The 12,221-nt window shown below is 40.7% G+C and overlaps 1 protein-coding gene and 1 long non-coding RNA gene across 2 annotated transcripts; both read right to left on the bottom strand.

Annotated features, from left to right (window-relative positions):
• Positions 1-1,112: 1,112 nt before the first annotated feature.
• On the bottom strand, positions 1,113-2,014 carry LOC118473448 (mediator of RNA polymerase II transcription subunit 12-like). Its single transcript, XM_035962826.1, has 4 exons — positions 1,979-2,014; positions 1,757-1,906; positions 1,324-1,671; positions 1,113-1,229 (listed from the first exon to the last, which is right to left on the bottom strand). Exons 1-4 carry the CDS (start codon positions 2,012-2,014, stop codon positions 1,113-1,115), a joined length of 651 nt encoding a protein of 216 aa, XP_035818719.1.
• An 8,000-nt stretch (positions 2,015-10,014) lies between these two features.
• On the bottom strand, positions 10,015-10,752 carry LOC103638400 (uncharacterized). Its single transcript, XR_002264791.1, has 2 exons — positions 10,654-10,752; positions 10,015-10,368 (listed from the first exon to the last, which is right to left on the bottom strand). It is a non-coding gene; the product is annotated as an uncharacterized lncRNA (long non-coding RNA).
• Positions 10,753-12,221: the final 1,469 nt, after the last annotated feature.

Raw genomic sequence — 12,221 nt, forward strand, 5'->3', positions numbered from 1 at the left:
GAGACTTCATAAGTAAAAATAAGTTCCCTGTGTGTGATGGTACGTTGATCATGTTACGCTGAAAACCTATACAGGACTAAGTTACCTATATGCTTCATGTTCAAGGGATAATGAAAACCATATACTGTGGTATTTACACATGAGGATAGAACTTGGTGTCAGTACTGTGCAGCTAAAAAATGACACTATATTAAAACAGTAGAAGAATATTACTCAACCTAATGGGGGAGCCCAAATGAGTTTATGTAGTTGTTTCAGTTCACTGGCAACTAATCTCGCTGGTTAGCTACAGAGCAGCCTAAGCTAATATGACTACTTTGTGAAACATAGTTGAGGACTGGTAATCACAAAACTATTGAAATCAGAAGCATCAAGATGGGCAGAAAATAAAGATACTCGACACTTGCAGATGTTTAATTCTTGTTAAGTTGGCAAAAGAGTTAGGTATGGGCCTGATATGTTGTTATCTTTTATTTGTAATCTGTTAAAGTTCATAATATCCTCATGTGTCTAGCTTCATAATCTGTTAAAGTCTAGTTTCATACGTTCTTCCAGTTTCACCTGTACAAGAAGTTGGTTCGGTTAAAGGATGACATTAAATTCAATTATTCAATGCATAGAAGGGCACAAAAATCGGGTAAACATTCATATAGGTTGCTTGTTCACTAGGGGTGCGAGCTTAATCAGCCACAGCCACCATGGATGGTAAGGGTAAGCCTTCTCTCTTTGTGTTCCCACTTTGTTACTTATATACATCCTTGCTTCATTACACACTTCTACTCGACCAGTTTGCTCCATTTCTGTTATTTTCTGTTTCCATAAACCAACTCATGAGTCATGACCCTACTGAAGCATTCCACAAGATCGTGTGCCTTTTGATCTTTTGAATTTAACAAACGAACTGCACTGTTCACCAAGGAATCATCTGGACTAAGGTCTCGAGCTCATAGAGGAAGCAAAGAAGGCTGCCAGACCTGTTCATTCATTGGCTGTCTGATGTGCCTCCTTTGGCATTACAAATGAAGGCAAATAAGAAAATGTTCTGGTTCAAACTTCATACACCATGAAGTGCATGAATGCGCTATATTTTTCAGCCATAAGAGAAGAACATCCTATAGTAAAAAGATGCGCACAAACATGCGCACATATGTTTGTGAGAGACTAATGGTGTCAACCAGACCAAGCATAATAGGCAAGAGAAGTTCTAAAACGTCAACTGAATCTCTCTCCTGAACAAAGGAGATAAATAGATCAATAATTTCAATAGATGAATAGGAACTAAAACATAAACTTTCACGTCGATTGAATTCTCGACAGAAGTACCTGGAGTTGGTTAGATAGCCATTCGATAAGTACTGAGGGAACAAGCAATTCTTCTGTGAGATGCCATTGGATGAGACGAACCATATACCACCATTTGAAGTGCACCAAGGGTTCTTCAATGTCTCCAGCAGCTAGAGATGCTTCAGTTTTCATTTTTATCTGATTGGTTCCAACAGTAGGTCCTGGTGATGACTGCTCTCTAAAAGATGGATGCACGAATGCACCCTCTTTAGAACAAAATTCGTCCAAAATATGTTGTAAATATTCAACAACATCCTTTGTCCACTGAGAGCGTTGGTTATCAGAACCCGCTACTGAAATACTGTTAGGTGTCTGTCGGGTCTGTAGCTATATAAAATTGAATACACATCATCACAATGGTGCAATGTGGCATTTGATAGTAAATAAGAGAAGGTTACAAGAGATTCCAAACCTGGTTCAGGTATGTGACTTTAATAAACCATGTTGCTCTTAGCAACGGAACATTATATCGAATTAGACCTTCAAAAAGTGATTTTCTACGGTAACCATGAGGAATGTGCTCAGACAATGAACACAGTCGCTTGTTTGGCTGAGCAAGGGCCTGCAAGGCAATAATGGATGTAAAGAAAGAAAACTAATGAATGTAAGCAAACTGAGCTCATTGCTGCAGCACCAGCATAACAAAGTAAAAAACATCATTCAGCACCATAAATCGAATATTCCAAGCTGAATAACTTTGAATTCCACAGATGAAACATGTGAAAAAGGCTAATGCTCGCTGTCCCAAGTAACAATGTTGTTCAAGATTTTAAATGCCAAAAGCAACCTCACAGTAAGAATGGTCATATGTCCTTAGCTGTTATTCTAGCAGTACACTATCAATCAAATACTCAAAAGGAAGCCAAACATCTAACTATCAGGCAAAAGCAAGCTTAAAAATTTGCAAACTTAGATAACAAACATGAAATATTTACTGAGGTTCTATTGAACAAAACATTATATTATTATAACAACAAATGACAGGTTAGTCTGCTCGACCTCAATCCATTTTCTGCGGGTGTCCTCATTACATGGTCTTTGCTCTGGGTAAACTCCAGGCTTGATCAGTAGAGATCCAGAAAGAGGAACTCCATAAACTTGGCCAGCCTGTTGAGAAAGAAAGAGCATCAGTTTTTTATGTTTAACACAATATCATGTAATAGGAGGCTTGATCAGTTTTTTATGTTCTAGAATTCACAAATGACAACCCACATTATCTGCTTTTTAAATTTCAGGTAACCTGAATTTGATGAAACCAGATGGATGGGATACACATGTAACTGATTAAATTATAAAAGCTCCTTAAATATCCCATATATATTGTCTTAAGGGAAAGAGACCTCATTGAAATCAACTTACTGGAGATTACGCCTACGGATGGTAGACTCTTCACCACCGCCTAGAAGAAGTGTCCTCTAGAGAAAAGTCAATTAGAAACCGATAGCCAAGTTATAATGGCACCTGCGATGCTCTAAAAACGTGGTAGGGTGCCTACAGGTCATTTTCTTGCTAATTTTGCCAGGGAAATTGCAAAAAACTAAAGCAACATTAGTTTCAATGGTGCTTTTGAACTTAAATGAGTACATAAAAAAACCTCTGAGAAGACATACTGCATATAAAGAATATGTCCTTAAAATTTAACATGAATTCTTAATCTTTCACATTGCATTGGTGATTGGTGACACTCTAGGGGCCTGTTTGGTTGCTACCTTGCCAGGCAGCTCGCCGGCCAGGCAACCATCCTAGCCCCATGCGACCAAAATCGGACGCCTGGGATGGATTCCTGGGCCAGGCAGCTCCGTCCAGGAGCCATCCAAATAAGCCCTAGAAGCATGTACCACTCAGACAACTCATCACTTGGATTAATATCATCAAAGTCCAGGCATAATCACGTACCTCCTCTTCAGCAGCTTGTCTAATGTTGTCTTTTGCTTATAAGTTAGCATTCCTCAGGCTAATATGAAGCCTGCAAAAATGTTCAAGGTTTATATAAAAAAAGTAGGCTAAAAAGGGTAACAAAAGTAAACAAACTCCAAGTCTCCAAGAATATCTTACTTCTTGTATTGTTCATCCCATGACTTCAAGGTTGCTTGACCAGACTGCACCTCATCAAAAGTGGGAAGCTGCTGTGCTAGAAGATCAAGCTGGAACTGCAGTGACTTCAGCAACTGCAGAGCATCCTGTGCAGAACCATTCAACCTTGGAAGAGAATTTGCTTCCTCTGTCCCTTTCCCTGTTTTTCCACATGATTCAATTGCAGTAATGTTCTCGTCAAGTTGTGAAACTGCTTGGCCTCATTCTTTCTTAAGATTTTCAATAGCTTGTGTGACTCCATCCATCCTAATATCTTAATGAATCAAAATCAGCAGATTTAACATGCTCGCATGTGAAAAAAGGACAACTGAAAACTTGTAACATAAACAGAATTTAGTCTTGATACATGAATAAGTGCACTCCTGAAAACTTAAGTTCCTTCTGGAGGAACAAAAAATCCTCATGGAGGAGGATTTCCTTAGCAGTGCATAAACGAATATCCATGGCATGTGGAGTACATTTCGGGTTGATGTAAAAATCCATATTCCTTACAATGAAAGAAGTAATTATAACGCAACTACACAACATGTACCACCATCCTAAGCATTCCCTTGTTGGAGACATCCTAAAAGATTACATTCTCTATATTTCTTTCCTCTTCAACAACATTCTCTAAATCATGTCTTTTATACACAAATACCTATATTAGAGACATTTTTAATTTGTCATGTAAATTTAGTAGACCGTTTAAAGGACGCTGCTGGAGGGAGTAGAGGATGACCTCATCCTCTAAATTTAGGGTATAGGACCCTTTAGAGGTCCGTGTTGGAGTTAGTCTTATATGTTGACTTTGATTCTCATTGATTGTCTACCATTTAACTGAACGTACCAATTTGCTCGTTAGGACTTTCCCTATCTCTAAGAATCAATGTTATCTGATTAGATTAGAAATTGAGCGTATCTTATCCTTTGGTGAAGTATGATAAGGTGATTCATCCTCTCATATAGGTTTTGTGGCTGCCTGAAATATGTAGATGGATCCGCTCCAAACTAATGATGTTCGTTCTCCATTAAAAGAACTGTCCAACATCACTGTTGAAGGTATATCTACTAATAATATAAGATGCCTTATTTGACATTTCAATAAGGTTTTAAAAAATAAAACCTATAATGGTTTAGTAGGATGTGCGGATGCAAGGCAATGTAAACGGGAAAGGGAAAGAGCACGGTACACGGCGATGAGTGATGAAACAAAAAATGAATTGAAGAAACATCGTGCGTCACGCAACAAAGAAAATGTTGTACACCATGAGTATTCAAAAGTGTTAGATCCAAAGGAACGTAAGAGAATCCGAGAAAGAGCTCGATGTGCAACTCAAACTAAGGAACAAAGGACGTTGCGTAATATGAAACCATGTCAAAAGAGAGCAAGGGAAAACTATAGAATAAGACAACAAGTTATGCTAAGTCAGGACTCAATCACCATTGAGAACCCTACTTTTACCCCGGAGCTTGTGTGGAGTTCAACAGATGCTCAAGCACCTACTGGGTCTCTATTTAGCTCCGAGCTCATGGCTATTCCTGAATTGATCCCAACACCATTTGTTCCTACTCCATCGGTGACTGAGGATGTTGAGACAAAGAAACTGACAAAGTCTCCTAGACGACAAAGACATCCGTGTACAGTCCCTGCCACAAATAGTGACAAAATGACCGAAGGAGTAGATGTTGGGAAGCAGCACTTGACATCTTCGACTATTACCACCAATGGTAATTACAAGCTCATTCCATCATTAGTTCCCTAATTATTCTTAGTGGTTAATATGATTAAGGTGTGCTCTTTACAGAGGATGCTGATGAGACTGTACTTTTTAAAGAAGATGATGATGACGAAGAAGGATACCTATTCGCTGGGCAAGGTACTTACGTAATGTTTTTAATATAGGATATATGATTTAAAAGTTTCTAAAGTTGTATGTCTTATCCCTTGTTCTTTCAAAACAAATTTAGATGGTGAATCTGGTGAGGATATTGAGATTGATGAAACCCAAGATGCCTTTACTGTCAACCCTGACGTACCTGACTTGTACGACAAGGTGTATAGTAACATACCTGAAGAAACACATTTGCTGAGCACTGTTGCTGACTGCGATTACTGCAAAGCGAAGAAGTTTCAGTATGAACCACCTGGATTTTGTTGTCGTAATGGACAGATTAATTTAGCCGCATTCAAGACACCGCTCCAGCTTAGGAGGCTGTGGGAGTCTGCAGATGCTGATGCGAGGCACTTTCGTGATAACATTCGATTTTTTAACGGCCATTTCTCGTTCACTTCTCTGTATTGTTGCGTTGACAGTATGACTACAAACATGGATTGTGGTATCTACACGTTTCGTGCACATGGCATGATGTACCACAACGTAAGGTCGTTCGGTAGGGAAGCTGGGGCGGAACATAAACACCTTGAACTCTACTTCTACGATGATGATCCCAGCCTCGAGCATAGATATCGTAAATGTCATCAACAACAATTTGAGAAAGACAAGGCAGTTATTAAACAATTGGTTGAAATACTTAAGGGAAATCCATACTCTGAGCACCTTAGGAGTATGGGGCACGTTGATAACATTGAAGACTACCACATCGCCTTGAACCTTGACCAAACGCTGAACCAGAAGTTATATAATTCACCCATTACTTCGGAGGTAGCTGCAATTTGGATTGAGGGGAGTGAACGTCGAGGTCAATTCAGTAATAGTGTTATGCTACATGGGAAGGATAGGTCAAGCCACGGCATCCGTTCATATCATGGATGCTATGATGCACTATCATATCCATTGTTCTTCCCTAAAGGTGAACTTGGATGGCATGCCAATATTCCTAAGTCCAATGTTTCCATGGACGAAGTAGACGCGTACCGTGATCAACATAGGAGAAGTGATGCAAACAATGATGATACAGGTTAGTTCTTTCTTTGTGATTCTTATATAATCCTTTGTTAAATATGTTTTTAGCAACACTAATTAATAAACCTTGCGGTTGCAGAACGACCTAGCCATCTATGTGTGTCTGTACGTGACTATTACTGCTACAGATTCCAAATTCGTCCAAGTATATTCAATCCAATACTTCATGGGAAGCGGCTTTTCCAACAGTTCGCGGTTGACACCTACATCAAGATTGAGAGCTCTCGTTTGGATTTCATACGTAAAAACCAAGACAGATTAAGGGCGGATCTATACAAGGGTTTGGTAGATAGCTTGCATGAAGGCGAGAACAGAGCAGACAAAATTGGAAAGCGAACCGTGCTGTCTACATCATTTATCGGTGGTCCTCGTGACATGAGACGTCGGTATATGGATGCTATGGCCCTTGTGCGGAAGTTTGGGAAGCCAGACATATTCCTCACTATGACGTGCAACCCCAATTGGGATGAAATAACCAGAGAGCTTCTCCCTATGCAGTCACCACAGGATCGTCCGGACCTTGTTGTTCGCATATTCCGTGCAAAACTAGAGGAACTGAAGAAGAGATTGACTAAGCATCATATTCTTGGAAAAATCCGAGCTTATGTCTATGTCGTGGAGTTCCAGAAGCAAGGTTTGCCTCATGTCCATTTCCTACTCATCATGCAGAGAAAGTACAAGCTAACTTGTCCTGATTAGTATGATCACATTATCTCCGCTGAGATCCCTGACAAGAAGAAGTACCCTGAACTATACAAGATGGTTATCAAGCATATGATGCATGGACCGTGCGGGTTGCTAAATCCTAAATGCCCATGCACTAAGGGTCGTGCTTCATGCAAAAACCATTATCCTAGAGCTTTTAGCAATGCAACGTCTCAAGGAAAGGATTCATATCCTATTTATAGGCGTCGTGATGATGGGCGTAAGGAAACGGTTCGAGGTTGTGAATTGGACAACAGATGGGTTGTCCCTTACAACCCTTACCTCCTCCGGCTCTTCAACTGTCACATCAATGTTGAGGCGTGCGGGAGCATCAAGGCTGTCAAATACTTGTTCAAATACATATACAAAGGCCACGATCATGCGTCTGTGGCTGTGACAGACGCAAACAAGGCTGATGGTGACGTTGATGAGATCAAGCAGTATAGAGATGCTAGGTGGGTGACCCCTCCAGAAGCCCTTTGGAGGATATTCAGCTTTGATCTAAGTCAAAACTCTCCACCAGTGATGCAACTGCAGCTCCATCTTGAAAACATGCATATGGTGTCATTTCACGAGCGTGCTAAAGTAAATCATGTTGTCCAACGTCCAGGTGCCGATAGGTCAATGCTTACGGCATATTTTGAGGCAAATAGGCTACACGAGGAGGCTCGGGGCATCCTTTACCGTGATTTTCCTGAGTGGTACACTTTGCAGCAGGGCAAGGTGTGGCAAAGGAGGAAATGAAACACGGGTGGACAGGTTGGTAGAATAGTCTCTGCTCATCCAGCTGAGGGGGAGCGCTTTTATCTTCGACTTCTCTTAAACCATGTGACGGGTGCTACCTCCTATGCGGATCTAAGGACAGTAGATGGTGACACACTACCAACTTTTCGTGAGGCAGCACAAAGGAGGGGACTGCTTGAAGCAAACGACACAATAGATGAGTGTCTCAACGAAGCCGCTATTTACCAAATGTCGTCAGCACTACGAAGGTTGTTTGCAACAATACTGGTATACTGTGAGCCGAACGATGTGGCAGAATTATGGCAGAGACACCTTGACTCAATGTCAGAGGACTATCACCGTAGTACTCAAAGCAAAATCCATGTGCAGCAGATGGTCTTGATTGACATTAGAAACATTTTGCAGTCAATGGGTAAAGACATAAAGACATTCCCTCTCCCTGCTATCATTGATAGATATGACGATTCACATGGTACTGATAGAGAGATTTATGAGGAGGAAAGTATAGTGCCGACGACAGAAGACGTTGCTCTGAAAGAAACCCTAAACGAGGAGCATAGGTCTGCTTATGATAAGATCCTATCTGTCGTTGACACCAATAACGGGGGAGTGTTCTTTGTGGATGGGCCTGGTGGGACTGGAAAGACCTATCTGTATAAGGCATTGCTTGTAGCACTACGCAGTCAGGACAAGATTGTAGTTGCAACAGCTACATCTGGTGTTGCGGCTTCTATATTTCCTGGGGGAGGACTGCCCATTCGCGCTTCAAGATACCACTTACTATTGATGATGGTGTTGTATGTAGCTTCACGAAACAAAGCGGGACAGCAAAGTTGCTACAAAAAGCATCACTCATTATCTGGGACGAGGCATCAATGACTAAGAGACAAGCAATTGAGGCGCTAGACAATAGCATGCATGATATAATGGGACGGTCTAGGTTGCCCTTTGGTGGGAAGACTGTTGTGTTCGAGGGTGATTTCAGACAAGTACTTCCTGTTGTACGCAAGGGGTCAAGGGCTCAGATAGTTGCTGCCTCTCTACGGAGTTCTTACCTCTGGGAATCCATGTGCCACCTAAAGCTTTTTCAAAACATGAGGGCACAGAGCGACCCATGGTTTGCAGAATATTTGTTGCGCGTCGGTGGTGGAACTGAGGAAGCGAACAACGATGGTGATGTTCGTCTTCCAGATGAGGTATGTGTGCCATATACTGGTAATGACCACAACCTTGATAGACTGATAGATGACATTTACCCCAATCTAAATGAAAACATGTCTAACACAAGCTACATCACTTCAAGAGCAATATTGTCTACACGGAATGACTGGGTGGATATGATAAATATGAGGATGATCGATCGTTTCCAAGGGGAGCAGATGATGTACCATAGTTTTGACACCGCGGTGGATGATCCTAATAACTATTACCCATCAGAGTTTCTACAGACGCTGACTCCTAATGGACTACCCCCACACGTTCTGAAGCTCAAAGTTGGATGCCCAATCATGTTGCTTAGGAATATAGACCCTGCTAATGGACTTTGCAATGGCACGAGGTTGGTGGTTCGTGGTTTCCAAAAAAACAGTATTGATGCTGAAATTGTCCTTGGCCAACATGCTAGAATGCGAATTTTCTTGCCTCGTATACCCCTGTGCCCCTCTGATGATGAGATGTTCCCTTTCCAGTTTAAAAGGAAGCAGTTTCCGATAAGACTAAGTTTTGCCATGACAGTTAACAAGGCCCAGGGCCAGACGATTCCTAATGTTGGTGTGTACTTGCCGGAACCAGTGTTCTCTCATGGTCAACTTTATGTTGCTCTATCAAGGGCCACCGCTCGATCGAAAGTGAAGATACTTGCCATTCCAGTCCACGATGAGAAGAAGAAGAAGAAGGGGGTTGAAAGGAACTCAGCGATAAATGGCGCAACATACACAAAGAGTATCGTTTATAAGGAGGTCCTTACGCCGTAACTGACATTGATGAATGAATGGCAATTAACAACTTGTAATGCACTTAATTATTTTGGTTTTTAGGTGAAGATGTATTTTTGCCTTTTATTTCTCTATTTTGGCTCCTTTTTAGCTTCCTATTGTTTAGTGGTCATTTGGTTGATACAACAAAGAAAGCAGATGAGCATTGAATAGATGTTATTGAATAGACACATTTGAATTTGAAAATGCACATTTGAATTTGAAATGATCTGACAAGCAAGTTGTGATTTCCATCTATCTTAATGATCACCTAAATAACATATTATAAAACTCAGACTGAATTACATCTTCCTTTTCTCCCCAGTTTCCAGGTGTAACCTTGAGCTATTGTTACGGTCGAGAACATTTATAGGCGCTCGTAACAGGGGCTAATTAGGCAAAAGGAGGGGTATTTGGGATCAATCAGGAAGGTCTGGTTCAGCAATAAACAAGCAATTACAGCCAATCCCATTTTCACCTCCTTTCTCTGTTATCTCATCTCCCTGCTATCTACCTTGCCACCATCCACCACGGGCAGGAAACCGGTGGCCAGCGAGCTCCCACAGCTACATCCTCAGGGACGTGACAGCTGTACTATGATGCTACATCACGGACAGACTATTGGAAGTTAAACAACCACCTTGGTCCGCCTTTGTTATTATTTCAAGTACATGCCATCAGTGGAACAAAGAAAGTTTTGAAGGGGAAAAATATTCATAATGGTCTACTACTGTACCACATGATGTAGTTTTACAGATTGTGAACTGAAATAGTACTAATTATTATGTCACTAAACCTATAGATTGTTTATTAAGAAATAGAAAATCTTGCAGCATTTGAATCTCATAATATATGGGTGCCATGCAAAATGAAATAGGAGTGTTTACCTCCGATGTGGTTTTGCCAATGGTGATATCTCAACTGGGTAGTCAAGGACAAATGTTGGTTGTACAATAGTGTAGATTCAACAAATGTTTCAAAAACCTGGTATAAGATGTAAAACTTTTAAATGAGATTCATGACAACATGAAAATTAACTAAAATAATCAGGTTTCAATCAACTGAAGGAAACGTAGAACGTGATATATAATATACTAAGGTACAATAATATCTCGCAGTTCAAATTTTTGAGTAGATAGTACAAAATTACTGGACTTTCAATGCAATAGATCCGACTAAGACATAAAATAGAGTTAAATTCAAGCAAGAATTTTCCTTGGCTGTCCATAGAACGAAGGGTAGTTATCTCCCTCTCAAGAACCAATGGCTATCTCCCTCTCAAGAACCAATGGCTAGAATCCTTGTAATTTTTTGTGTTGTTTCTTTGCTTTCCTGTTTCCTAATATTGTACTATGAACCCAGGGAACTTTTTGTCTGTTCCTAATAATAGAGCAGGAAAGGGAATCTCTATCCTTTGTTTTTCTCAGCTATGTCTTTTTTTCTTTTCCAATTTTTATTTTGGTCTGTCATTTTGGATCACTGCAGAGGGGGTAAAAAACATTATTTGAATCCATGTGGAAATGCTTGTGCATTGCACTGAGAAAGAATGATGTGGCATTTTTTCAGTTTTACTTAGATGCTGAAAACCTGAAACCTTCGAGTGATTATTTGCTTCATGTTGTAGTATGGCTGTTGGTCTGTTGCTGCCCATGTCCATTGGCGTATCACGTATGGCTGTTTGCCTTGTTGAAAGCTTGAACCTGAAGCCATGTCCATGGGCGTGTAGTTATTATATATATGAAGGTTGATCGGTTCCTATAGCTCTGGACGATCAGGATGTCCGATTGACCGATCAGAGCCCGGTTAATCGGGCTGGTCGCCGACAAATCGTGATTAGTCAGCTGATCGCCCCTCTGGCGATCAGGAGCGATCAGCCAATCTGAAAACATTGGTTTGAGCCTAGGAAGCTGCAACTCTATAATACAGGTCTCGAGCAGCCCAAAATGCACAGAACTGGGATTCACAGTTTGAATGAAAGTGACAGAGTTCACAACAAAGCTATATATAACTAGAAAAACCAAAGCAGCCTATAATTTGGGACAGGGAGTGGTAGTAGTAAAAAAACTAAAAAAATATATGTAGAAGGCACATACTCTCTGGCCATGGCAACTAAGAAAATCTCCTGCATGGTCTGCTTTCAAGTGAGATAGAGCAGACTTGAGTGCCTTCCTCACAAGGTATCTTTCTTGTTGAGATCCCTGCTGTTCTTGCATAGCAGTGGCTAGAGAAAATCAAGGATCGACAGAAAATCCACCTTCTACATATAAATTGAAGCTTTCATTGGAAAAAAGGCCTGTGAATGACCAAAAGAGTACGCAGTGCACAGTGTGGAAACTGGATATCATTCATGGTAAGTGTGAATAGCAATATGCCAATACCAATACGAGCAAATGTCATACTATCCCACTCAAGAAAAGCATTTCCTTCATCACCCAGCAAACCTCCTTTTAACTTG

The sequence above is a fragment of the Zea mays genome, chromosome 9, assembly GCF_902167145.1.
Source record: "Zea mays cultivar B73 chromosome 9, Zm-B73-REFERENCE-NAM-5.0, whole genome shotgun sequence".
Classification (NCBI taxonomy): Eukaryota; Viridiplantae; Streptophyta; class Magnoliopsida; order Poales; family Poaceae; genus Zea; species Zea mays.

Bases quoted from the DNA above. Each gene is read 5' to 3' on its own strand.
- LOC118473448 (XM_035962826.1), bottom strand. From the start codon at position 2,014: ATGGTGCTGAATGATGTTTTTTACTTTGTTATGCTG. The intron at 1,907-1,978 runs GTGCTGCAGCAA...ATTGCCTTGCAG, and splicing joins TTTTTTACTTTGTTATGCTG to GCCCTTGCTCAGCCAAACAA. The intron at 1,672-1,756 runs GTTTGGAATCTC...AATTTTATATAG, and splicing joins AAGTCACATACCTGAACCAG to CTACAGACCCGACAGACACC.